The sequence below is a fragment of the Callorhinchus milii genome, unplaced genomic scaffold (genome assembly GCF_018977255.1).
Source record: "Callorhinchus milii isolate IMCB2004 unplaced genomic scaffold, IMCB_Cmil_1.0 Scaffold2, whole genome shotgun sequence".
NCBI lineage: Eukaryota > Metazoa > Chordata > Chondrichthyes > Chimaeriformes > Callorhinchidae > Callorhinchus > Callorhinchus milii.
In genome coordinates this window covers 70,968,310-70,995,234 of record NW_024704743.1, presented here as the reverse complement: position 1 = coordinate 70,995,234, position 26,925 = coordinate 70,968,310, and the positions used below count along the sequence as shown (strand labels likewise).

The following is a 26,925-nucleotide window of genomic DNA, read 5'->3' as shown; positions in this document are numbered from 1 at the left end:
TCACTCAACGTGAAAAAGGTGTCTTACCAAGCTGTGGAAAAATTGCTAATTCTGCTATTTTCACCCTCTGTCTGCCTTTGCCTTTTCTGCTTACTTTTGAAATTAATATTATTCTCTATCAAACACACAATCATTCTGATTGTAAGATAACTTGCACAGCTTGGTTATTCAAGATCTGTACAGTTCAGTAAATGAGTAAGAGTCCCAGAAGATATAGGACTCTTCACAGAATGATCTGAAAACCCAGAGCATTTAATCCTTAACTAGTGTCGCATGTTAGCTCACCTAAATTCATATTGTCTGTGTGTACAGAGAATAGCTACTACAGTACTACTTGTAGTGAAACTGAACCTAAAAAGCAAGAGTTTTAAGTTCCCTTTTTGCGCGGTAGGAGAAACACACAGAGAAGTTACAAACCAGAGACTATCTGAATTAATTCAGCTGACCACAAATTAAGCCAAATAGATGAAACAGGATATCACTCATTTTGTTGTACGTTTGTGGCGGGCATTGGGAGGAGGCAGATGCATTAACTCCACAGTGCAACTAGATATTTTGTTTAGCAAATCACAGGATTAACTGAGAGGGAAAAAAAAACCCAGAGCAGCAACAGGGCATGTGCACAGCCAGAGAATCCTCCTCCAAAGAGTGTGAGGAAATGATATGAAACATGACATTCTAGTGCTAAAAGCTGTCAATCAGTCCTAAATTTGCTTGGTCATCAAAAAATGACAGGGCATACACCATTCCTGGTCATGTTTACAACAGTCAAAAACAAACCCGCCCCCTATTGCAAAACACGATCTGACACAATATAATATACTGTACAGTCAAAACTGATTGACTGTCCTGTCCTGTCCTGCTGACATGTCACTTGATCCAATAGGCAAAATGCATTGGATTAAAAGCACTGGAGCTTGTTTGCCGGCGGGCCCCGAGCTCCTCCTCTACCCAGAGCAGGCTCTGCTCCCCCTGTGCAGGCTCTGCTCCCCCTGTGCAGGCTCTGCTCCCCCTGTGCAGGCTCTGCTCCCCCTGTGCAGGCTCTGCTCCCCCTGTGCAGGCTCTGCTCCCCCTGTGCAGGCTCTGCTCCCCCTGTGCAGGCTCTGCTCCCCCTGTGCAGGCTCTGCTCCCCCTGTGCAGGCTGTGCTCCCCCTGTGCCCTGTGCAGGCTGTGCTCCCCCTGTGCCCTGTGCCGGCTCTGCTCCCCCTGTGCAGGCTCTGCTCCCCCTGTGCCCTGTGCAGGCTGTGCCCCCCCCTGTGCAGGCTCTGCTCCCCCTGTGCAGGCTGTGCCCCCCCCTGTGCAGGCTGTGCCCCCCCTGTGCAGGCTGTGCTCCCCTGTGCCCTGTGCCCCCTGTGCCCTGTGCAGGCTGTGCCCTCCCCTGTGCAGGCTGTGCCCCCCTGTGCCCTGTGCAGGCTGTGCCCCCCTGTGCCCTGTGCAGGCTGTGCCCCCCCTGTGCCCTGTGCAGGCTGTGCCCTGTGCAGGCTGTGCCCCCCCTGTGCCCTGTGCCCCCCCTGTGCCCTGTGCAGGCTGTGCCCCCCTGTGCAGGCTGTGCCCCCCTGTGCCCTGTGCAGGCTGTGCCCCCCCTGTGCAGGCTGTGCCCCCCTGTGCCCTGTGCCCCCCCTGTGCCCTGTGCAGGCTGTGCCCCCCCTGTGCCCTGTGCAGGCTGTGCCCCCCTGTGCCCTGTGCAGGCTGTGCCCCCCTGTGCCCTGTGCAGGCTGTGCCCCCCTGTGCCCTGTGCAGGCTGTGCCCCCCCTGTGCCCTGTGCAGGCTGTGCCCCCCTGTGCCCTGTGCAGGCTGTGCCCCCTGTGCCCTGTGCAGGCTGTGCCCCCCTGTGCCCTGTGCAGGCTGTGCCCCCCTGTGCCCTGTGCAGGCTGTGCCCCCCTGTGCCCTGTGCAGGCTGTGCCCCCCTGTGCCCTGTGCAGGCTGTGCCCCCCTGTGCCCTGTGCAGGCTGTGCCCCCCTGTGCCCTGTGCAGGCTGTGCCCCTGTGCAGGCTGTGCCCCCTGTGCCCTGTGCAGGCTGTGCCCCCCTGTGCAGGCTGTGCCCCCCTGTGCCCCCTGTAGTCTGGGTGCAGGCAGTACCTTACAAGCGGAGTAAACCCCGAGCTTCTCCAGTTTCTTTGTCCGCGGGTAACTGCGGAGCTGCGCCTTCCTCAGTGCGATCCTCTCCCGCTGCTGCTGCTGCTGCTGCGACCCCGCGCCCGCGCCCGAGCCCGAGCCCGAGCCCGAGCCCGAGCGGCCGCCCTCCGCCCCCACCGAGCCGCCGGGCACTGCCACCGACACCGACACCGACAGCTGCGGTGGCACTGGCGGCACCGCCACCGGCTCCGAGCTGTTGCTGTTGCTGATGCCGCCGCCGCCGCCCACGGCGGGAGAGCCCTGTTGCAGGGCGCCGCCGCCGCCGCCGCCGCTCTCCGCCATGGTTTCCAGCCTACGTGCCGCGCCGTGTTGTCTTGTTGTATAAGGAAGTGCTCCGGGCGGGAGCCGCGACCACAGCGAAGTGGCAGCTCCTCAGCTCAGCTCAGCTCAGCTGTCTGTGTGTGTGTCTGTCTGTGTGTGTGTGTGTGTGTTAGTCCCCGGGCACTGGCAGCGGGACCCCCCCCCCACACACACACACACACACACACCCCCCGGAAGGGGCGGCACAGAGCGATCCTCTGTCACATTCACATCCACACTCTGTTTCCACATTTGCAGTGCACTCTCTGGTGGTTTATCCGTTTTGCCACTGTAATGTACAGGAAGAATCGGCCACAAAATATATAGTCAATTCACTTTTACCGTATATTCTGTGAAGGGCTTCGAGTCATCTCGAAGACGCGATAAGGCGCTATATCCAATGCCCGGGTTGGTATTATTAGAGTAATTCTTGCATTTGGTTTAGCGCCTTATCACATTGTTGATGTGAAATTTAAGTAAGATATAAAAAATCCCCCCCCACCCACTCCCCTCCCACCACCACTACCACGGGTTAGGGCTAAAAGACGTCAATGCGATGTCAAGCGAAACATTCTGCAAAAGTTCCATTGAAGTTAACACAATTTCAATAAACAACAATTTTACCTATAGAAAAATCCAGAATAAACATGGCTGTAAGGGTGCATTGCAATCGTCTTGAATCACCAGAGTAAAACTTGAGCACTACGCTTTGCCCATTTGTATTCCTGCATTTGACCTCAAACTGTCAACCAACCACGTGAAAACACTTTTGTGTATCAACCACATCACGGTGGAGTAAAAATCTTGCAAAGTGTTTGCCCCAGTGACTACAGTAGTTCTAACGACCGGTAAGTACATCTTCCAGATCAGCCTTGTTGGTTCACCTCATGTGGTGCCTTGCTGTGGCACAAAATGGCCATCACATATACAGTACCTGCAAAATGAGTACACTTGACAGTAATGACCTGAGAGGTGATTCTTTCCAAGTGATTTGGTGCCAAGACCATAACAGAAATTGCGCTTAAGTGTTTGGGTTTGGTACTGCAAGAATTTGCTGCACCATTGTTTATTATGCTGCCCACCTCCAGCAATAACTCTCGGGACGCCAACACCCTTATTTATGCTTACTTGACTACATCAACTGTGCTGATAAGACTTCCCAACTCTTCCCTCCACAAGCTAATACCATTCAGAACTTAGCAGCTTGTGCTTGCCATAGCACAAATATTAATTCTGATATTTGATATAGTGCCTTACACGTCAAGATCATTTCACATCACTTTCATAATCTTCAATACAATGATTATCTTTAAGTCATTGTATTGAAGATCATTTACAACTTTTACAAACCATCAAATCATTAAACACCCTTCAAAATGAATTAATTTAGTCAGAACCACGCCCAGTTGCATGGAGGTGAAGCAACTTCTATCCACCCAGACCAGTTGGGCCAGAATCATTCAACCACTCACTGAGGCTTAGAAACCCTGTTTTACTCTCAAAAACTAGGCACCAAAATTCCGTGAGGATAGTAAATCTTTATTTCCATGAGGTCAGGAAACACAAATACAGTGGTAACAATATGGAAGAGTGATCTTGAGGAAGCCCTGATCAACAACAAATAGGAATCAATTGGTGAAGCAGCCCAATGACTCCACCTGCAACAGATTAAAAGGAAAAAATAAAATTAATCTTTGCTCGGTTCATAGTGTCACCCTTGTATATGTGCTGGAACCCAACTCCTGGCAGAATAATGGAAAGACTGCACCCGGGAAGATACAATCTGCCGCATCTTTATGACAGTTCCAAAGATTCAACTCTGCTAGAAAAGTGCTAGATGAAATCAAAAATGTCTCTATAATTCTACTTATGAATATTTTTTCAATCCTGCATTAGTTCTGGCAGAGCTTCCTTCACACTAAAGAAAATATAGTTGTTGATTAATCATAAAACCAGAAATTGCAGATTGTTGAATTTAGGTTACACATGTGTCTGGTAATAGGTGGCTAAACTAGACGGTTTTTACACCATGTGTGCTTTACCTATAATATAATATAATAATCCTTGCATTTGATATAGTGCCATATCGCGTCTTCGAGATGTCTCAAAGCGCTTCACAGAATATACTGTAAGTGAATTGACTGTATATTTTGTGGGTGAAATGCGGCAGCCAATTGTGCACAGCAATGTCCCACAAACAGTTGTGGATTAAATGACCAGACTATTTTTTTTTGAAGGGATTATTAACCCTGGAAAAGCGATCTGGCAATTAACGAACAACCAAATTCCTACTTTACTGCTAGATGAACAGAGGCTTGTGGGATAAGCAAACTTGCCCAATGTTTCGCCCTGACGGGAATCAAAACCAGGTTCTCTTGTGAGGTTAGTGCTCTAACCACTGAGCTGGACTCCACATGGACCTTCGTAGAATCGTACAGCACAAAAAGAGGCCAATCGGCCCATCGAGTCTGTGCTGTCTCTTTGAAAAGAGCAACGTAATGTCAATCCCACTCCCCAGCTCTTTCCCCATAACCCTGCAAACCCGTCCTCCTGAAATACCCATCAACCGCGTTTTTAAAAGTTGTTATCGAATCGGCCTCCACCACCTTTTCAGGCAATGCATTCCACTGTTCCACAATTCCTTGTTCTTGAGTCTATGCAGAATGGGAAATGGGAGTTGTGAATTCAGTCTGTAATCTGATGTCCTTCTGATGTGAAAGGCACTATACAAATGTAATGTTGTTGTTGAATGCGGAGACAAAATAATTTTTGATCAGATTAACTGATGCTCTGAGGTCTGGAGAGTGACTGGTCACTGATGAAGGAAGCATTTTGTTTCTGTGAGGCATTGGTGAGGGATCTGAGGATTTTTTCTTCCCAGGGGGAAAAATTACACACAATTACACTGACTGTAGATACCAGCAAGTAAAACCTGTTTTGCTCATGGGCCACCTCATGCGAGTCTAAAACTTGCGCACAACTTTGCCTATATTCGCCAGTGGTCATTTATTGCCAGTTACAAAGCATTGAATTAGAAGAGCACACTAAGAATATCAAGTTCCCTTCTTCAAACAGCCACCCACAATCTATCCTAAAGTGGATGTGTATTCATTGCTTCTAATCACCACAAGGAAAAGTTCTCCATGAAGGCTTTCTGGTGAATCAAGCAACACTCAGCAGCATATTCATCCATTCCTGCCTCCACTATTTAACCCTGGCCTGCTGCTGACCATAGATAACAATTACCCCTCCCTCAACAGTAGCCATGGTGTCCTATATAACTACTTAATCAACTGTCTACACCCATTCTAATAACTTTTAACTCCTTACTACCAGTTATTTATGCAGCTTCTTGCGAAGGAGATTATTATACATTATCAACTGCTTTTGTTGGGCATTTGTTGTAATTACCTACACCTCTGTAGGGAATACATCTCTAAAGTATTCTCACTGGAGACTTGTAATTTTAAACCTTTGTCATTTAATTCTGCAGAACAAGAGGACGTAGATTTAGATTTGTAAAGGACAATTTCAGGACAGATACCAGCAAGTATTTTTTCCCCCCATTAATCACTCAATAATGACTAGAATTTTTTTTCTTTGATCAGCTGGGTGTCTGACACATGCGGAAACCCATCAAGATGCTAAAGAGTATCCAAACCAAGCTGAGATTTTCATTCATCCCACTTACACACGAAAATCCCAGAGATACACTGTTGGAATGGATTGCACACTCTCCCTGGAGGGACAAATCCTGCTTACCTAATTCCAGAGAGGGTTAGGTGCAGGTTGGCAAGAGCTAAGGCTTGGGGACCCCAGAAAGTGTGTTCAGGTACTGCTGGAGTCTAACCAGCTAAAACCACATAGCTTGCCATTGATATTGCTGTCTGGCAAGCTTTCCCTACCTGTAAGGACTTTGACTTGCTGGGTTAACAGGATTGGAACAGATTACCAGGAAGGGTATTTGAGACCAGAACACTGGACTTATTGAAAAAGCAGCTTGATATTGGGGGAGGGGGTGGATTGTGGGGTCGGTGTTCTGGAGGGATGAAATTGGATGGGCCGAAGGGCCTTCTTCATCCAAATGTGTAATCTAGCAAAAAATTAAGATTTTCATCATATCAGTCTAAGAGAACCCAATAAAATATAACTTACAATTATATAGTGCCTCTTATGTCAGGAGGACACTCCCAAATGCTTAACAAAACTGGCTGGGCACTAGAGCTGAGGGTGAAGGCTGGGGGTGGGGGGGAGGGGGTAAGGAGAAAGATGACTGAATGCACAAAAGGGTATGTTTTGAGATGCACCTTGAAAGAGGGGAGAGTAGGAGCAACTCAAGCTCTAGAGGGGAAAGAAAATATTACCAGCCTTGTATTTCCCTTTTCATTTTTCACCTGTTTTATCAAAAGAAAACTACCCATTGGTCAAATCATTGTTAACAGCCACAACTCTATGAATACACAACTGACTCAATAACTCAAGAAAGGCTCAATAACTGATTCCATAGAATCTTACCAGAAGGCAGCAATTCAGTCCAATTTTGCAATAGTCAGAGCTTGGGGACTCCAGAGTGTGTGTTGAGGTACTCCTAGAGTTTTACTAGATAAAACTGCATAGCTTGCTATTGAGAGTGCTGTCTGACAAGCTTCCAACTATTTGTTCAGCTTGGATCATCCTACCCTTTAGGGTTTTGACATGCAAGGTTAACAGTAGTTGAGTGGCAAGAATTCCTGCTCCCAGTGACTGGTCTGCCTTCCAAATCCTGCTGGCAGATTCACCTGGGAACTTTTGCAATGCACTCAGCAGCTTGAACACTGGGCTACCTGGTGGGACATGACAGTGGGCAACCCTGAGTCAGTAATCATGTTTCTGCATGGCTCAAGAGAAAATATTGAGGGTAATGAATGGAATATACAAAGGGCATCACCCCCAATTATTGATTCTAAACAGTAACTGGGGGTTGTAGTAGACACCAACTTTTGCCTGGACACTGTCCTGAAGGACTGCGAGAAGAAATGGTGAAGGACACTCTGGTTGTGCTCGTCTCTCTTCAAGGCAGCAAGGTCCCAATGCAGGTGAAGCTTGGATATTCTTAAGCATGGTGTTAGGTTTTCGCACGTGTCAGACATTTGGCTGAATCCAAAAAAATCCTGCTGATGAACCATGCTGGCTGGTCTGTTGTAACCAGTTCCCTGGAATATTGTAGCTCAGTGGTTAGAGCACTCACCTCACAATCGAGAGACCTGGGTTTGATTGTTGCCAGGGTGAAACCTTGGGCAAATTTCCTTACTCCACACGCCTGATAATAATCCCTCAAGAAAAAAAACAATAATAAAATTGATCACTTCAATCCACGATTGTTTGTGGGACACTGCTATGCGCGACTGGCTGCCGCGTTTCGCCCACAAATATGCAGTCAATTCACTTTACAGTATATTCTGTGAAGCGCTTTGAGTTATCTAGAAGATGTGAAAAGTGCTATATCAAATGTAAGGATTATTATTATACATATATATTACTGTGGACCCACCTGACTACCAAGACTGCCACAGACATTCAATTAACAAGCACAAGACCATTCGTATCCCCCCCCACCTCCCCGAGGATATCCATAATTTATGTAGATGTCCTGTTGTAGACTGCTGGAATGCATTACTATTTAAAATACAATCCAATTACAATATATTTTACATTTATGTAGCACCTTTCATCTCAGGACATCCCAAGGCCGATTCATAGTCCTGACTGGCAACCTGAGCTGGAGATGGGAGCTACAACAACAACTTGGATTTATATAGCGCCCTCCATGCCGGAGGGCGTCTCAGAGCGCTTTACAGTTTCGGATTTCGGGACCGAGCCGGGGGGAGGGGGGGGGGGGGGGGGGGAAGGTGACCAAAGGCGCTGTCGAAAAGGTCTTCAGCAGAGACTTGAAAATGGGAAGGGAGGGAGCGAGATGAAGGGAGTGAGGAAGGCAGTTTCCGAGCCTCGGGGTATAGTGGCTGAAGGTACAGCCGGTGGAGCGGAGGACTCGGGGGAGGCCAGACCCGGAGGAACGAAGGCAATGGGTGCTGTTTTGAGGAGAGAGGTCAGAGAGGTAGGGGGGTGCAGAGGAGTGCAGGGACTTGAATACGAGGGTGAGGATCTTGAAGTCAAGCCTCCCTGGGATAGGCAGCCAGTGCAGTCTGGCAAGGACTGGGGTGATCGGGGAGCGGAGTTAAGTGCGGGTGAGAATGCGGGCGGCAGAGTTCTGAATGATTTGGATTTTGTGGATGGCAGTGGATGGGAAACCGGTGAGGAGGGCATTAGAGTTGTCCAGCCGAGAGATGACAAAGGCATGGACCAGGGTTTCAGCGGCTTTTGGGGAGAGGTATTGATATTGGCGGAGACAGGCGATGCGACGGAGGTGGAAAAAGGCGATGCTGGTAAGGGACAGGATGTGGGGGAGGAAGGATAATTGGGGTTGAACCTGACGCTGGGAGACCGGCGAGGAGGACGTTGGAGTAGTCCAGCGGAGAGATGACAAAGGCATGGACCAGAGTTTCAGCGGCTTTTGAACCTGAGCTGATGGAGTTGGGGACGGGAACTTTGGCTAATAGTCAAAGAGATACATTTTGAGACGGGCCTTGAAAGAGAGGGAGGGAGCGAGTTGGAGGGACTCTAGGATGCAGTTACAGAGAGCATTATACAACAACAACAAGATTACTTTTGTATAGTGCCTTTCACGTCGGGAGCACGTCCCAAGGCTCTGGACAGTGTACAGCATTTCAGACCTGAGCTGGGGTCAAGGGGGGAGAAGGAAGGGGAGGGGAAGGGGGGTGGCTGATGGCATGGTCAAAGAGGAGGGTTTTGAGGCGGGATTTGAAGGAGGCTAAGGAGGGGGCGAGGCAGAGTGACTGGGGGATCGAGTTCCAGAGGTTGGGGCCAGAGTGGCTGAAGGCTCTCCAGCCAATGGTGGGGCGGGTGGGTCGGGGGACGTGGAGCAGGCCGGAGCCGGCTGAGCTGAGGGAGCGGGCGCATTGGTAGGGGGTTAGGAGGTCACAGAGGGAGGGTGGGGCGATGCCATGGAGGGCTTTGTAGGTGAGGAGCAGGATCTTGAACTGGATCCTCTGAAGGATAGGGAGCCAATGAAGTTGGGCGAGAATGAGTGAGATGGGGTCATGGAGTTTGGTGCAGGAGAGGACATGGGCTTCAGAGTTCTGGTTTATACATTCTGAATAACATCCATTTACTTCCCCTCTGTTTCCTAACTTTAAACAACATTCTATCCATACTGCCATCTTTCTAGCAATACCATGGAGCTTAAACGTTTTTTTAAACAAGCCTCTGATGTGGTACCCTGGCTCTATTTCGTCCTCTAAAGGTTTGCCCATTATCAATCTTAGGCTGACTGATCTACAGCTACTTTGCTTACATTGTGCTTTTTTGAACATAAGTGCCAAAACAATAATTTGCGGAGATATAGCGCTCTTAATACAGATAGCATCTCGGAGGGTTTAATAGTGGCAGAGCTTGACGCCGAACCAGGGAGATTCACTTGTGTATTTTCTATACTCTGCCTGATTTCCTCTGTATTATCATCTTTAGATGTATTGTATTTCTCTCTTTTACATTTTATTTTCATTTCATTTACTCCTCCAAGGAACCCTGGTTTATCTGCACTCCTCTTGTTACTTGATTCAATAAGATAAGATATTTTTGCTCCTGGAAGTTTCCTGTTATTTGCTCATGAAAATATCCCGTAGATACAGTGCGTATAGATGTGTGGGCAGCTTGGTTCTTGCAACCGTTTGGACAGCTAATGGGGAGGAATTCCACGTTAGCTCAGGTTTAATCCACGAAGCATTTCTGAACATCCAGAATTCGGAATTGTTTTAATACTCGGTTTCCCGTTTGAAGTCAGTGTTATGTAGCTCAAAAGAAACTTGGAAGAAGACTGGCTTGGAAATTCAGGGTACAACTCCGGACCGTCAATTGCTACACAGGTGGGTTTTTCTCCCCCCCGTTGGGTCTCCTTTTGCCAGTGGCCGCTCAGACTGACAGGGCAGCCAACACAGTCAGCGCTTCACTGCAGAGGGTACCTGTCATTGCTTGAATGGCATTGGTTATAATGCGGGTCTCTGTTCTGCGCGGACATGACCCAACTGTACAGCGCCTTGGGACGTCCTCCTGACGTGAAAGGCGCTTTATAAATGGAATCTTGTTGTTGTTGTTGTTGTTGACATGGTTTACAGTGGGTTCGCACGGAGAGAAATGCTTTGCAGATGTGTGGAGTCTGTGTGCTTGAAAAAAATAAGTGCAGTTAAACATTAAAAATCCAGGTAACAAAAGCTGACAGCGGGTCACGCCTTATGTACACCGGTCAGGCGTCACCTAAGAAACTGTTTCCACGACAATATTTAACAACAACGCGTTCCTTTGTTTCAGTTTCAAGCCGATCGCCAGCAATATTAAGATATTTTCCTGCCCACCGAGCCTCGTTTAGTCCTGAAGGAATACGGGACGTGAACGCGCATTTCCCGTTGACCCAGACCTCTCCCGTGTCAAATGTTCCAGTTTCAGGGGGGAAAAAAAAATCTTCCAAAGCGATTCGATGGCTATTTAAGTTTGCGGATCCGCATAAAGAAACCGAAAAGAGTGCCTCTAAATTCTGCTTTAATGCCAAAAGGCCGTTTATTGTTTAATATTGACGTCCGGAAAGCGGCCGAGGATCGAGTATTCAACAGACATAACACATCAGGTCCCACTGCAACTTTGGCTTTGGAAATGATCGTTCAATCCAACTGGAGACGGGGATTGTTTGCCCCCAATTATTCAGAGGGACTGAGACTGGCAACTGCTCCACGGCACTGTACTCGGGATACTTCGAGTCTTTGACCGCTCTCTCTACTGAATTAGTACTGACATATTAGCACTGCAGTTTCAGCAACCGACCGGACAACGCGCACAAAAAAAATGTTCGAATCGACTTCGCGTCCGAGGCTCACACCCCTTTTGGCAATGGCCCGGGTTTAGTCTGCGTTAGCCGTCCCTTTGCCTCTAACCCGTGTGCAAATTACCTTTCGTGTCGTCGTGGGTGGTGTTGCAAACCTCCCGAGTCGCGGATCTACCAGGAGCCCAACCGAGCGGCGGCGGCGGCGGCGGGGGGCGGCGGGAGTGGGGGGTGTGGTTTCCGTCGAAGGCTCTCTCTCTCTCTGTCTTCCTTTGACTGCGGTTCCCGTTCACTTTGGGGACATGGCGGGCGAGGTCCCCTCCGCTCCCGACCCGGGGGAAGGTGCGGCGCTCTCGGGCTTGGCCGGGGAAAGAGAAAAGTTGGGGTCTTCGGTCAGCGCCTTGATGGACACCCCGGAGCCCGCGGTCAGTGTGGGCGAGGACCCCATGGACGATTTATCGGTACTCCCTTGTAACGTTTCCAACGACGAGTTCCTCCTGGACTCCGGTTGGGAGATGAGGAAGGAGTGGGACCTCTCCAGTAGCCTCTCCGCGATGCTCACGGGCACGGTGATGACCGACGTCTTCTTGCTGCCGGGCAAAGCCACCATGGAGGAGTTCCTGGTGTCCCGCAGGTACGCCAAGGAGGAGGCCTGCGAGGGGTCGATGGTCTCCGACCCGGACACAATGGAGGAGGCGCGGGTCTCCACCGAGAAGGAGTCCATGCTGCTCGTCGGGGTTTTCGAGGACGGCGAGACTCCGGAACTCCCGGGTACGGCCATGGCAGAGGAGGCTCGGGCGGTCCCCACGACTGACCCCCCGGTGGCCCCCGGGGCCCCGCCGCCCCCGGCTCGCCTGTGTGACGTGGCCGGCGTGCCCTGCCCCTCGTGCCGCCGCTATGTGCGGGCGCGGCGCCTGCGCTACCACCGGGAGCTGCACGGGGCCTACACCCGCCTGGGTTTCGACGCCCGGGAGGAGACGGGCGACTTGAGCGCCGTCAGCGACCGGCGCTGGAACCTGGTCGCCGAGCAGCTGAGCAGGAAGACGTGGAGCCGCGACGCCCTGTGGCGGATCGACGCCGCCTACGACCTGCTGCGAGCTTACCTGCGCTCCCGGTGGCCCTTCCTCACCCGGCGGGAGCGGCTCGCCCCGCACTGTGAGCACGACTGGCCTCTGCCGTCGCCTCAGCCCGGCAGCTGCCCATTCCTCACCCGGGGGCTGTGCCAGGACAGGAACGCCGCTTGGAGGACCGAGCTGGAGGACTCGTCCGCCTTCCTGCCGAGTTACGGCGGCAGGAGCGACGCCTGGTTCGTCGGGCTCTTTGGCGGTAACCACGGGGCCTCGGCCGCGCGGCTGTCGTCCGTCGAGCTGCCGCCGCTCGTGCTGGAGCAGTTGGTAACGGTCGACAGTTCCTTCGAGTTCCCGCCCGAGCAGCGCGACATGGTCTCCGGGTTCCGAGTGCTGTTCAGCAGTGACCAGCGGCCCGGGCCCCAGGACCCCGAGCCGGGGCCGCCCTCCGGGGAGGACGAGACCAGCCGGCGGTACTACTCCATCCACCAGGCTATGGCCAGGGCCTTCCTGAGGATGGACAGGATACTGGCGCTGGGCCGCCACGAGAAGTCCAAGGTGCGCTGGAGCGGCTGCTCGGTCGCCATCTGCCTCATCGAGGCCGTGAATCCCGAATGGTCCGACGAGGAGGTCGGCGGCCTCAGAGCCTCCGCTGACCTGCCCCGTGAAACTGGTACAGTGCACCTCGCCAATGCAGGTACAGCAGTGCAGGGACCACCCGGGCGGGTCACTGCTGAATGTTTTCTTTGCAAAATGGAGATTGATAGTACTAATAATCCGTGCATTTTGATACAGCGCCTCATCACGTCGTTGAGACGTCTCAAAGCGCTTCACAGAATAGACCGTAAAGTGAATTGACTGCGTATTTTGTGGGCGAAACGCGGCAGCCAATTGCGCACAGCACTGTCCCACAAACAGTCGTGGATTGAGTGACCAAATTATCATCACATAAAAAAATTGTTTTGAAGGGCTTATTACCCACAGAAAGCAATCCACCAATCAACTACCAACCAGAATTATGCTTATATTCGAGGGATATTCATCAACTTCAGATTATCACCACTCTGACTAGACTTGGCAGGAATTTTTTTTTTACCTGTGAAGAACTACTTTTGAATAAGAATTACAACCATAGGTCACTACTGTGGTTATTGTGCAGAATACAACTTACATTTATAGAGTGACATTCATAATAATAATTATAATAATAATTCTAGTGCCATATCATGTCTTTGAGACTCCTCAAAGCGCTTCACAGAATATACTGAATTGACTGTATATTTTGTGGGCGAAATGCAGCAGTCAATTGTGCACAGCAGTGTCCCTCAAACAGCCGTGGATCATCAGCGACATGTTGCATTTACAAGCTGCTCTTCACGAGAGATAGCTTTTTGACGTGCTTAAACACTGGTGGAGTTTGATGCTGATACTGCAGGAAGAGGAGCAAGGTGACCATAGGCGGGATTGAAATGGAAGGTCCTTGGGAGTGATCTGAAGATGGACAAGGAAGAGACGAGATGGAGATTGAGGCAGAGAGTCCAGAATTTCAGCGCTCGGTGGCACCACTATCCCAAGGTGCATTCATTGTATTCCCGAAATGAAAGGCACTATAGAAATGCAATTTGTTGCTGTCTGGATGGGCACCAAGCTGAGGGGGGTGGGCAGAGGAAACATGAACGAAAGCGGGGTCAAAGAGATACATTTTGAGATGTGCCTGGAAAGAGGGAGGGAGTGAAAATCTGTGTAATATCAATTTGGGAAAATAAGTAAGTGTTGACAGCACTTTTGTCTACTGATGTCTGGCAGAAAAAGTTATGTTCAGGATTCGGGTAATAGGCTAAAGTAATAAGGTGAGTTTATTTACCATTTGTTTAAGTAGGTAGGGTAAATTTTACATTTGAGTAATACCATTGATCATAAAAATATTCATAAAATGGCTACATGCACTTTAATGGGGCAGCAGCTTCTTGTCTCAGAGCAAATCTGGACCTTCCCAGCTACTGGAATTGCAATTTTAGAATGTTTTAGTCTCCTCTTCTCAGACCAATTGAAAGTTGCCACGATGATAAAATAAATTGTTCAGGAACTCAGAATTCCTCCTCTTGAGTGATATGGCTTTGCAGTAGGCGAGTGAAGCTTGGGGATCTCTAAAACCAAAGGACACCATCATGTGATTTTCCTGCTTATTTGTGCAGTATTTTAATAGAAAATGTATTTCCCAACTTCTTCTCCTCGTTTTTCCTAACTTCTGTTCATGAATGTTACCAGTTTTTTGTGCACTTTTGATTTGTGAGGGAAAAAAATCTATTAGTTAAGATAGTTATTGTTTTTATGCCCTTACATCCAAATTTAATTGGCTGCCACGTTTCATCCACAAAATATACAGTCAGTTCACTTTACAGTATATTCTGCGAAACTCTTTGAGGCATTTCGAAGACGTGATAAGATGCTGTATCAGATGCAAGGATTATTATTATTTAAATGTAATTCCTTTATTCTAATGTTGTGTCTTTAAATATTATAATATGTCCTGGCTAAGGAAGCAAAGTTGTAGTACTCCTCACAATCTATCCTCACATTAAAACGCCGTGCGAAGGGGTCTTAAAGATTGAAAACATCCGCTTGGCTGCATCATTCTCCCACCCATGTCCCCTTCAACCCAAACCATCCACACCGGTTTCTCTCTCTGCCACGGCTCCTGCCATTCCTCCATCCTTACACTCCTTTTCCCCCATTTCTCCCTCTCAACCACAATCACTCGGATGAAGTTCACCACCTGCTGCCTTGACCCCCTCCCCACCCAACTGCTTGTCACTCAACTCCCCCTCCTCTCCCCTGCTGGCTGACATGGTCAACCAGTCTCTCTCCTCAGGCTCTGTTCCACTCCCCCTGAAAACCACTGCTATGACACTCTTCCTCAAAAAACCCATCCTCGATCCCCCTCATCTTTCACACTACCATTCCACTTCTAACCTACCCTTCCTTACCAACGTCCAGGAACTCATTGTTGCAGGTCAACTTCGGTCACACCTCTCCCTCCACTCCCTCCTCAAGCCCCTGCAGTCTGATTTTTGCTCGACCCACAGCACACAGACAGCGCTTGTTGAAGTCACAAACGACAACCTCTCTATCTGTGACCTGGGCTTCCTCTGCCTCCTCGTGCTCCTGGATCTCCTCCACCGCCTCTCCTCCCTCATCTTCCTTAGTAGAACTGCGCTCGTATGGCTCGAGGCCTACTTAACCAACCGCCTCCATTTCATCTCGGCAAATGGTTTCTCCTCCCGCCCCCGCCAGGACACCTGCAGGGTATCCCAGGGCTCCATCCTTGGGCCTCTTCTTTTCCTTATCTATATGCTCTCTCTGGATGGTGATCCGCAGACACAGGGTAAACATCCACATATATGCGGATGACACACAAATCTAGTTTGCCTCCTCCAGTACCAACTCCAGGTCCTCCGATGTTTTATCAGCTTGTCTGGCAGACCTCAGGGCCTGGATGAGTGTAGCTGAATCCGTACTCATCACTGAACGGATCGACTTCAAGATCCTCACACTCGTGTTTAAATACTCCTTGGCTCCTGTCTACATCTTCATTCCTGCGTATCTGAACTCCTCAATCTCCCTGGTCTCTTCTCACACTTAAAGAATCAGTGCGTAATCTAGGCATCTGGTTCGACCCCCTGCTGTCCTTGCCCAGGACTGCCTTCTTGTACCTCTGCCACATTGCTCGCATCCGATCATACCTTACCCCAAATGCAGCCGAAACTCTTGTGCATGCATTTGCACCTCCTGCCTGGATTTCTCAAATGCACTCCTCGCCAGTCTCACCAGCTCCACTATTTAAAAGATGCAGCTCATTCAGAACTTTGCCGTCCGCATATTTACCCGGACCGAACTCCGTACCCATGACTGAACGGATCGACTTCAAGATCCTCACACTCGTGTTTAAATCCCTTCTCTCTCTGGCACCTCCCTCCTCACTCCCCAATCCGCCATCCGGCGCCTCCGCTCGATTGTCACCGGCCTCCTGCTCGTCCCTGGCACCCACCCCACCATCGTAGGTCGTGCTTTCAGCCACTACGCCCCCAAACTCTGGAACACTCTCCCTCAATCGCTCCGCCTGGACCCCCTCTCCCCTTTTTCAAGTCCCACCTGAAAACCTTCCTCTTCGACCGTGCTTACGGCCACCTCCCCCCACCCCTGCTCCGCTACTGTTAAGTGCTCTGAGACGCTACCATACGTGGAGGGCGCTATATAAGTGCAAGTTGTTGTTGACATTCCCAAACTTTTTAAAAACTCTATTTCAGACAAGTTAGTTCCAATTTTGAGGGTAAATATTTCCTTCTCCCCAGCTCTCTTTATCTTCTAGTTCATTTAAAGTTAATCGAACCCTCCAGACGATTCTGATTTATGTCATGTGAAAAAGAATGATTTTATCAATGAAAAGAAAATGCTTGCTTCCCTCTGGTGGGAAGAATACCTGTATTCAGTTTATGTTACCTGAACGTCCTCCCGACGTGAAAGGCGCTCTATAAATGTAATTTTGTTGTTGTTGTTAATCCAATAATAGTGACATTAGCTTTCACATCAGGAGGACATCTCAAAGCACTGTACAGGATATACTGTAAAGTGAAGTGACTGTATTTTGTGGGTAATTGCAACAGCCAATTTGGGCACAGCAACGTTCCACAAACAGCCATGAAGCGAATGTCCAATTTTATTTGGTGGACTGTTGGCTAGGACACCAGGAGAAACTTCTTTCTCTTTTTGAATGGTGCCATTAGATCTTTAACGTCCACCTGAACAGGCAGATGGGGCCTCGGATTAACATCTCAACTGAAGGATGACACTTTAAACCATGCAGTACATTCCCAGCCCTGCACTGGAGTGTTAGCTTAGCCAATATAAATTCCAAGTCCGAACGTGGCTCATGAACCTACAACCTTCTGACTCAGAGATGAGATTGGAACCAACTGATCCAGGCTGACGCACAAAGACCCTAAAAACCAAGTAACCAGTAAGGATTCAACAGTATCGTTAAAATTAGGAACATAGGAACAACAACAACTTGCACTTGTATAGCGTCACACACGCAGGGAAGCCAGTTGAATGGAGGTTGTGGGTTGGGGGTAAGCAGGTCAGGGAGGTAGGGAGGTGCCAGGGCATGACGGGATTTGAAAACGAGTGTGAGGATCTTGAAATCGATAAGTTTGGTGAAAGGGAGCCAGTGGAGCGTGGCTAGATTGGTGTGACGGAGTTTAGTACGGGTGAGTATGCGGGCGGCGGAATTTTGTATCAGCTGTATCTTGTGCATGGTGGAGTTGGGGAGACCGGCAAAGAGGGCATTTGAGAGGTCAAGTCAGGAGGTGGTGATGATTGTTTCGGCTGTGTCTGGGGTAAGGTATGGTCGAAGGCGGGCGATGAGGTGGAGGAAGGCGGTCCTGGTCAGGGACCAGATTTGGGGAAGGAAGGATTTGTGGGTCGAATCTGACGCCCTTATTGCATATTGGTTCGGCAAGTCTGAGGGATAGGGCGGGGAGGTTGAGGAGGTCAGAGCTCCATGATAGAAGACTTTGACACAAGCCAACATATTCAGGAGTAGGAGCAGAACAGTAGCAGGTCATTTGGCCCATCAAACATGCTCTGCCATTTTATTAGATTATGGCGGATAAAATTTTCCTGCCTTGTCTCCATATCTCCTAATGTCCATATTAGCGAAGTATTTATCTTATTCCCTCTTAAACACTCCCACATAATCTGCATGAACTGTCCTTTTTGAGGAAGTGAATACCACAAGCCACAATCTCTGAGTAAACTTCTTATTTCACTACTATTTACATCAGTAGGGTTTGTTTACATTTGAGTAAAACCATCGGTCACCAGGTCCAGCTCTAATGTTTAGATGGTGCCTTCTTGTTCTAGATTTTGTAATGCTGTGAATTTCCTTCAATATCTTAAAATACCTTAATTAGATCACCCACAGCCTCCTCTGTTCAAAAGTTACAATTTGCCCAAGCTGTCCTGATAACTACGCCCCTTCATTTATTGTTGAATACATGAGCTGTACATTAAAATGAACTATTATACAAATTTTAAATTTTAAGATTCAGAAAGCTAAACACTATGCAATATAGTATTTAGTATAAAGTTTTGTGCGTTTATTGTTGTGAACTTGTATGAATTTTCGTGATCAATAAATTATGCCTTACTGCAGGTGATGTACAAATTGTCTTGTGCAAAAATGGAAAAGGCTACCGTTTAACTGAAAAGCATGATACATCAAACTCTAATGAACGAAAGCGTATTCTTCAGACTGGTGGACAAATCAGTAAAAATAAAAAATATGGGCTGGTGGATGGACGTATACAAACAACACGGGGACTTGGATACCTTGGAGACGAAATGTTAAAAAAATGTATTATACCATTTCCCTATACTGCCTCTGTCCCCATTGATCCTTCCTGTCAGTTTCTTATTCTTGCTTCAGGTGGATTTTGGAAAGTGCTGTCTATACAACAAGTTATTTCAATTTCATTGCAAGTGCTTTCTTTTTACTCAGGATCTTTTGAGGCAGCTTCTCAAGAGATTTACATTAGTTTATCAGTGGATTCAATACTTAACAGATATTTAGAAAATGATGTTGATCCGTCAACCAAGGAAGATTTACTTCAACAACTTTCAATAAATGAGGAAGAGTTTGAATCTGTTGAACGTTTACTTGAGGAGCTTTCAACATATGATCAATACTCTGACCTTGACTTGAGTGTGGAAAGTATATTGCATGAGCTTATGGAAAAAAAGGATGAAAATGATGACAGGCCAATCATGGAACGCTTAATTGGCTTTTTACAAGATATAGAAAAAAGTAGGACAACAAGCAGGATATCTACAGATGAATCTATTTATCTGCTTTCACCAAACCAAGAACAAAATCACTTTATAACATCGAAGGAGATTTCGCCAATTCAGGAACAAAGTGAAATCAGCGTACCTGAGAAACACTCTACTTTGGGGGTTTTAAACACCAAGGAACATAATAACAGGACGTCAGTGGAAGATTTTGACAAGGAACTTTCAACAAAATTAGAAGGCAATGATAATAGGTCAGCTGAGGCTGCTTCTACAGTGGAAGCACCAGCAAATGAAGAAAATGATAAAAATACATCTGTAGACCAGTCTACCAAGGAGCTTTCACCCAGCAAGGATAAGCACCCATCTGTGTCGTATTCCAAATTGTTGCCAGGAAAGGAAGAAGACAAAATAGATGAGAATAGATTACCTATGAATGCTGCTATTGAGGAACAGGACAATTTGATATCTGTGGAACATTTTTCCAGGTTATCATCCAGAGAGGAAGGTAAAGATACCGGGACACCTATGAAACATTCCACTGAGGAGGTGTTACCCAGTGAGAAACATGCAGATAACAAGGCATCTGTGAGGCATTCTGCTACAGAACTCTCACCCAGAGAGCAACCAAATGATACCAAGATACTTAAGAAACATTCCATACAAGAGGAACACAGTGATGGTGGGACATCTATTAAACAGTCCACTGAAGAGCTTTCACCTGATAAGGAACCCAGTAACATCATGATGTTTACGGACCAAGAATTTGTAGAACTTTCTCCAAATGAGGAATCTATTCACAATGATAGTGGAGAGGATATAACCAAAGAATCAAATAATCTACAAGAATCGGTATTGTTGGCATCAGAAACACCATCTGCCGAAAAAAGTGATGTTGAACAGCTGAATGAAGAGCCTCGTACTGTGACTGGGTGGGAAAATATGAATCTTAAGGGTAAGCCAACACCTAAAATAACAAAACAAAAATGGTATGAAATTATGGCAAATTTGATCAGCAAAAGATTAGTTCAGGCTGCAAAAGAAGCAGGATCTCATGAAAACATATCAGTACTCATGCTGTTGTTTCCTGGATGCGAAAAGGCATATTTTACTGAAGCCACAATGGAAGATAGAGATGTACAGGACTGAAAAAGACCATTGGGGCCCATCTGGCATAACATTTGTTCAACTGCTTGTCAAATGGTATGTTTGAAAGTCACTTCAACTCAATATATAGCTCAGTATAATCAAACGTGATAAAATATTGTTTAATTTAAAAAACAGTTTTTAAACATGCAACTAAAACACTGCATAGGTTTTTCTGTTTATTCATTTTTACATTGTAAAACACAGGAATATCCATTAGAAACTAAATGAGTATGCTGAACCATATATAAGATGATGCTAGGTTTGAAGCCTTAACCATATTGAATAACCTGATCTCATTGGAGAACGGAGTGTTGATTCCTGAATTGCTCTAAGTGTACATGGATTTACGGAGGAGAAAATATTACCCCAGTATTTACTCTTCTGTGTGGTTTTAGAAAGTGTGGTTTGTGTTGTAGGACTTTAGATGTAAAAATATCTCATACTGTTAACGTTAATTATTTTGTTAATTATGAATTATTCACCACGGCGGCCTGGCTCATTTAGTAGCACTATCGCCTGAGTCAGACGGTTGTGGATTCACGTTGGAATTTGGAACTCATCATGCCTTACGCTGACACTTCAACGCGTTGTCGGAGCTACCGATTTACAGATGGGTTGATAATCTAAGGTCCCGCCTGCCTATTCAGGTGGATGTTAAAGATCCCGTGGCACTTTTCGAAATGAGAAGGGAGTTTCTCCAGGTGTCCTGGTCAACAATTCTCAAGACTAAAAAAAGGGTAATTTAGCTCTGTGGGACATTGCTGTGTGCAAATTGTTTACCATGTTCACCTACAAAATAATCATTACTAAATTGTATAGAAAATCCTGTGAAGTGCTTTGAGACATCATCCTCATGTGAAAGTGGCTGTAGCAAATCCATGATTATTATTATCATCTTCAGCAAGCACTATGACTGGATTTGATTGTGATGACCTCTCCCCATAGTGAATAGCCCATATTCACTCTCTAAACTTTAAAAGGAATTTGTTTCAAAATTGAACATTAAGAAGCATGTGCAGAACACTAAAAAGCAGTCTTGGCAAAAACATGTACAGGTACAAGATTTCTTCCTCCCAAAATGATGTGACATTCCATAGCCGTGAAGGTAGAGGCAAGCAATCTATTTATACTGTCTTACAGAAAGTTTGGAGTCAGCAGCAGCACTGGATCGTTGAAGGTTTGAACCTGAGCTGGGAGTTGGATTTGGAGAGTGGAGGTGATTGGGGCTAAGGGCGGTGGGGGAAAGATGACTGAAGGCACAGTCAAAGAGGAAGATATTGAGACAGACCTTGAAGGAGGTGAGGGAAGGGCAAGGTGGAGGGACTCCGGGATGGAGTTGTATAGTGTGGCGGCAAACTTCTGTAATTATCCATTTAATTTTCTTAACAGTTTTGAAGAGATAATTATTCTCTCAAATCTGTTAAGAAATAACTTTTTCTTAATCACAATATTTGTCTGAAGGAAAACAGGAGTGTATTCAGGTTTGAAAATTAAACATTTCAGCTTATATCCACCTCAGTCAATTGTGACCATGAAAGGTTTTGTTTCAAAGTCATAACTCGTGGATTCCTGTAGCTCAGAGCAATCACCTGTAAGCAAGAGACCTGGGTTCGATTCCTGGAAGGGTGCAATGTTGGGAAAGTTTCCTTACTCCCCAGGCCTCTGTTTACCTAGCAGTAACTAGGAATCCGGTTGTTAGTCAATTGGTGGATTGCTTTTCTGGGAATAATGATCCTTTTAAAAAAAGATAAAATTAATTTGGTCACTCAATCCACTACTGTTCCCACCCCATAAAAAACCGCTGTCATCACTCCTATCCTTAAAATTCCCTCTCTGGACCCTTCTCTACTCCTTAACTACCGCCTCATCTCTAACCTCCCCTTCCTCTCCAAAGGTCCTGGAACGAGTTGTTGCTTCTCAGCTTTGTTCCTTCCTCTCCCGCCACTCCCTTCTCGAACCCCTCCTATCGGGTTTCCATGCCGCCCACAGCACAGAAACAGCCCTGGTCAAAGTGACAAATGACATTCTCTCCATCTGCGACCAGGGCTCCCTCTGCCTCCTCATCCTACTTGGCCTCTCTGCTGCTTTCAACACAGTCAATCACTCTATCCTCATCCACCACCTCTCCTCTCACCTCAACGCCACTGTCCTTGACTGGTTCAGATCGTACCTCTCACACCGCCTGCACTTCATCGCCACAAACGGCTTCTCCTCTAGCCCCTGGATCTTCTCTTGTGGCATTCCTCAGGGCTCTGTCCGTGGTCCCCTCTTCTTCAATATCTATATGCTTCCTCTCGGTGACATCATCCGCAGACATGGGGTCAACTTCCACATGTATGTGGATGACACCCAACTCTATCTCTCTGCCTCCACCCTTGACTCCAGGACCACAGCTGGTCTGTCAGTCATCAAGTCCTGGATGAGAGCTAACTTTCTTCAGTTGAACATCAACCAGACCGAGGCTCTCCTGATTGGCTCCGTCAGCGCCTCCTCACCTCAAGCGCTGACAGCATCACGATCCATGGTTGCACACTCCGCTTTACTAAGCCAGTCCGGAACCTTGGGGTCTCGTTTGACTCTCAACTATTCTTTCTACCCCACCTGTGCCATGATCCGCTCTGCCTGACCCTACATCCGCAACATCGCCCGGCTCCACCACTGTCTCACACCGCAGGCCACCAAAACCCTCATACATGTCTTCATTACATCGAGGCTCGACTATGTAAACTCATTGCTTGTCGGCCTCCCCAACTTCTCCCTTCACAAGCTGCAGATCATCCGTGTCCTCTCCCGCACTAGCCTCCGCAACCCTGTCACCTCCATCCTCGCCCGACTCCACTGGATTCCTATCACACAGGATACAGTTCAAGACTTTAGTCCTCACCTTCAAAGCCCTCCATGGGTCTTGCTCCCCCCTACCTCTGCGACCTCCTAAACCCCTACCATCCTGTTCGCTCCCTCCGCTCAGCGGGCTCCGGGCTGCTTCATGTCCCCCGCCTTGCTCGGCCCACTATTGGTGGGCAGGTCTTCAGCCACTCCACCCCCACCTCTGGAACTCCATCCCACAGTCCTTCCGCCTCGGCCCCTCCCTTGCTACCTTTAAGACCCATCTCAAGACCTTCCTCTTCGACCGTGCTTCCCCCTGCTTCCCCCCCCGCCCTCCACCTTCCCCCACCCCCTCCACCTTCCCCTACCCCGAACCCCAGCTCGGGTCCATCACTCTTGTTTGTCCAGCGTCTTGGGATCCCTCCAATGTGAAAGGCCCTTTACAAATGTAATTTTGTTGTTGTTTATTGGACACTGCTGTGCGCAATTGGCTGCTGCGTTTCGTCCACAAATATAGTCAATTCACTTTACAGTATATTCTGTGAAGCGCTTTGAGACATCTTGCTGTTGTGAAAAGCGCTATGTCAAATGCAAGGTTTATTATTATTATATTAAATTACAGAAAAATGCTACTCTTACACTTTATAGCCTCAATCCTCAAGTCTTTAAGATGAAGCTTCATTTAGCAATTTGAGGTTTACTTCTGGTTACAGAAAATACATCATCAGGAACATTGAAACCTTGCACCTTTATCACTTTTATGTACCCAAAATGCCAGACATCATCTATTAAAGACTTTACATAGCAACACATTTGCTTCTAATAATCACAGCTTCATGAATACCAGTTTACATTAACTTTAAAGTGTGCAGATCAAGATTAATTATGAATCAGGTGAAGTATTTAGTTATTTATAGACAGGATTTTTCATTTTTTCTAGAGGCAATGACCATTTCAAATTTTGAAATACAAATCCTCAGGTTAGATTGTTAATAGCAAATATAGAAAGGTAGGCTTTAAAGTCAGTGATTCTTTTGTATACATTTAATGTGGCAAATTTTCTCCCCAATGCCAACATCTCTTTTGGTTTGATCTTTTGTTGGGATGCAGTTTGACAAGTGCTTCATAACCTGGAATACCCCATCCAAGTGGCCGTTGTTCATGTATGAGTTTGTCAGTATAAACTAACCACCTGACTGTAGAGGGCAAGTTTGACCTTCCCTCATCCAGCTGTCACACACATGCACAACCAGGAGAATGAGCAATAGCACGAACCCCAGAAAGGATGAGGCTAGTTTAGCCTTATATGCAACCCAGCTGAGACCAAACCTCAGCGAGGACCACAAAACTGAGCAGAGCACAGGATTTGAACAACCTCCGGTAGCTGCAGCTTTGTCTCATACACCACAAGACTTGTTCTCACATCAGTGACTCGCAAGTGCTTTTTATGGTAGACCTTTGAGATCTTACAGAAGCTTAGCTAGTTCTAACATCTCGTTTTTTTTCAATATGTAAACATCAATCAGAGATGAGAATTGGAAAAAGTGAAAGAATTTAAGCTGGAGCCTTAGGCAAAGTAAAAGAAAATTACAGATTCTGGCCAGTCTACAAGAACCCATTGCTGGTTTTCTCAGTGAATCCCCTTTACCAATTGTATAAAGGGTGGATAATTATGTAACACACAGCAATTATGCCACCCTCTCTCAACCATCCTGCAGTTATACTGAATGTTACTGCAATTTTGTTTTAAAAAATATGGGATGGGAGAAGTATAACCATGGTGCCCAACTTGCAAATTTGCTGGCTAGGTGCAAGCCTGAATTTCTTTTCATGGTTTTAATGAAATGATCCACTTTCATTACATTACATCCCAGCTTGACTATGCTCACTGGACTTCTCGACTTTTCTCTCCACAAGTTGCAGATTATTCATAGCTCGTGTCCCCTCCCACACCAGGCTCCATGACCCCATCACACCTACCCTCACCCAGCTTCACTGGCTCCCCCTCCCTCAGAGGATCGAGTTCAAAATTCTCATCCTCACCTTCAAAGCCCTCCATGGTCTTGCCACCTCCTATCTCTCCGACCTGCTAACCCCTTATCAACCTGTCCCTTCCCTCCGCAGGCTATGGCCTGCTCCATGTTCCCTGTCCACCTCACCATTGGTTGGGTCTTCAGCCTCTGTGCCCCCACTCTCTGGCACTCCATCCCACATTCCCTTTGCCTCACTCCCTCACCTCCTTCAAGGCACACCTTAAAATCCTCCTCTTCGACCATGCCTTCGGCCACCCTCCGACCCTCTCCGAACTCCACCTTCCCTGATCCCAACCCCCACAGCTCGAGTCCTAATCCCCGACTGTCCAGCACCTTGGGATGTCCTGCTGACATGAAAGGCGCTTTACTAGTGTAATTTGTATTGTTACCTTCAAGGCCCTCCATAGATTTGCTCCACCCTACCTCTCCGATGTCATAACCCCATATCAGCCTGTCCGCTCCCTCAGCTCGGCAGACACCAGCCTGCTTCAGGTCCCTGCACTTCCCGCCCCACCATTTCGGGCATCTCTGCCCCCACACTGGAACTCTATCCCTCAACCTCACCCCGCCTTACCTCCTTAAAGTCCCGTCTGAAGACCTTTCTTTTCAATAGTGCCTTTGGCCACCCCCCTACCCTCCTTCCCTTCTGACCGCAACTCTCAGGTCGGGTCCAGCTCCCAGGCACATCTTTCCGACATGAAGGGCGCTATACATGTGTAATTGGTTGTTTTAATTAGGTAATTCTCTTTTACACACAATTTCTACAATATGCATCTTAAAACCTCAATATGACCACATATGATATAGTGTTATTGTTGGCCCTCTGCTATGATGGCTATACGTGCCTAGTCCAAGTGATTGGAAGTTATACAATGATTATAAATGATGGCTGTTCATAAGTTTTCTTATATATGCCTGCTATTGATAATTAGTTCAGAAAATTGTTACAAAGAACCACAGGACCTCAAATGATAGTACTGCAAGTGTCCCTGCTCCTGCTGGAAGTTTCACCCACACAAAACTGTAGATCAGCCTGGTGCTTTGAAGGTGGCTGATATTTCTTTATTTTTGTCTTACAATGATATTAAACATAAGGGTTTAAGGAAACTAGCACAGCATCAATGACTAGTGTAACCTCAACCTGAAAAAATCTATGCCTGGTCAGGTTTTTATTACAGATCCACGTGGAGTCCTGTAGCTCAGTGGTTAGAGCACTCGCCTCACAAGCAAGACCTGGATTCAATTCCCCCACACACCTGATAATAATCCCTCAAGAAAAAACAAAATCAATAATAAATTAGTCACTTCAATCCACGACTGTTTGTGGGACATTGCTGTGCACAATTGGCTGCTGCGTATCGCTCACATATATAGTCAATTCACTTTACAGTATATTCTATGAAGCACTTTGAGACGTCTAGAAGACGTGAAAAGTGCTATATCAAATGCAAGGATTATTACTACTTTACGACGATAACACCACCGATACAAAAAAGATTTTCATATAAAGATTCTGCAAAAGGGATTTAAATTTTAATATGTAAGTTTTGGAACTGTAGCCATTAGGAAACTGATTCAGTAATATACTATTCTAACTGCATTGCTTTGTGTCATATAATTTGAAAATGAGCCAAGG

General features: G+C 47.2%; 2 protein-coding genes and 1 long non-coding RNA gene across 3 annotated transcripts in view; 1 reads left to right on the top strand and 2 right to left on the bottom strand.

The window, feature by feature from the left end:
* kat2b (K(lysine) acetyltransferase 2B) overlaps positions 1-2,418 on the bottom strand; it is a 33,376-nt gene extending 30,958 nt beyond the window's left edge. The window contains exons 1-2 of the mRNA XM_042346983.1: positions 2,254-2,418; positions 2,080-2,223 (exon numbers count right to left, since the gene is read on the bottom strand). Of these exons, the coding sequence (XP_042202917.1) occupies positions 2,080-2,223; positions 2,254-2,418 (309 nt within the window). The remainder of the gene's footprint in view (positions 1-2,079; positions 2,224-2,253) is intronic.
* A 1,541-nt stretch (positions 2,419-3,959) lies between these two features.
* Positions 3,960-8,119, bottom strand: LOC121848129. The gene is made up of 2 exons (XR_006084862.1): positions 7,664-8,119; positions 3,960-4,094 (listed from the first exon to the last, which is right to left on the bottom strand). It is a non-coding gene; the product is annotated as an uncharacterized LOC121848129 (long non-coding RNA).
* Positions 8,120-11,667: 3,548 nt separating this feature from the next.
* Positions 11,668-20,666, top strand: LOC103181275. The gene is made up of 2 exons (XM_007897635.2): positions 11,668-13,129; positions 18,647-20,666. Exons 1-2 carry the CDS (start codon positions 11,668-11,670, stop codon positions 20,428-20,430), a joined length of 3,246 nt encoding a protein of 1,081 aa, XP_007895826.1. The 3' UTR covers positions 20,431-20,666.
* Positions 20,667-26,925: the final 6,259 nt, after the last annotated feature.

Coding starts and splice junctions, on each gene's coding strand:
- LOC103181275 (XM_007897635.2), top strand. CDS start 11,668: ATGGCGGGCGAGGTCCCCTCCGCTCCCGACCCGGGGGAAGGTGCGGCG. Junction 13,130..18,646: donor AGTGCACCTCGCCAATGCAG/GTACAGCAGTGC, acceptor GCCTTACTGCAG/GTGATGTACAAATTGTCTTG.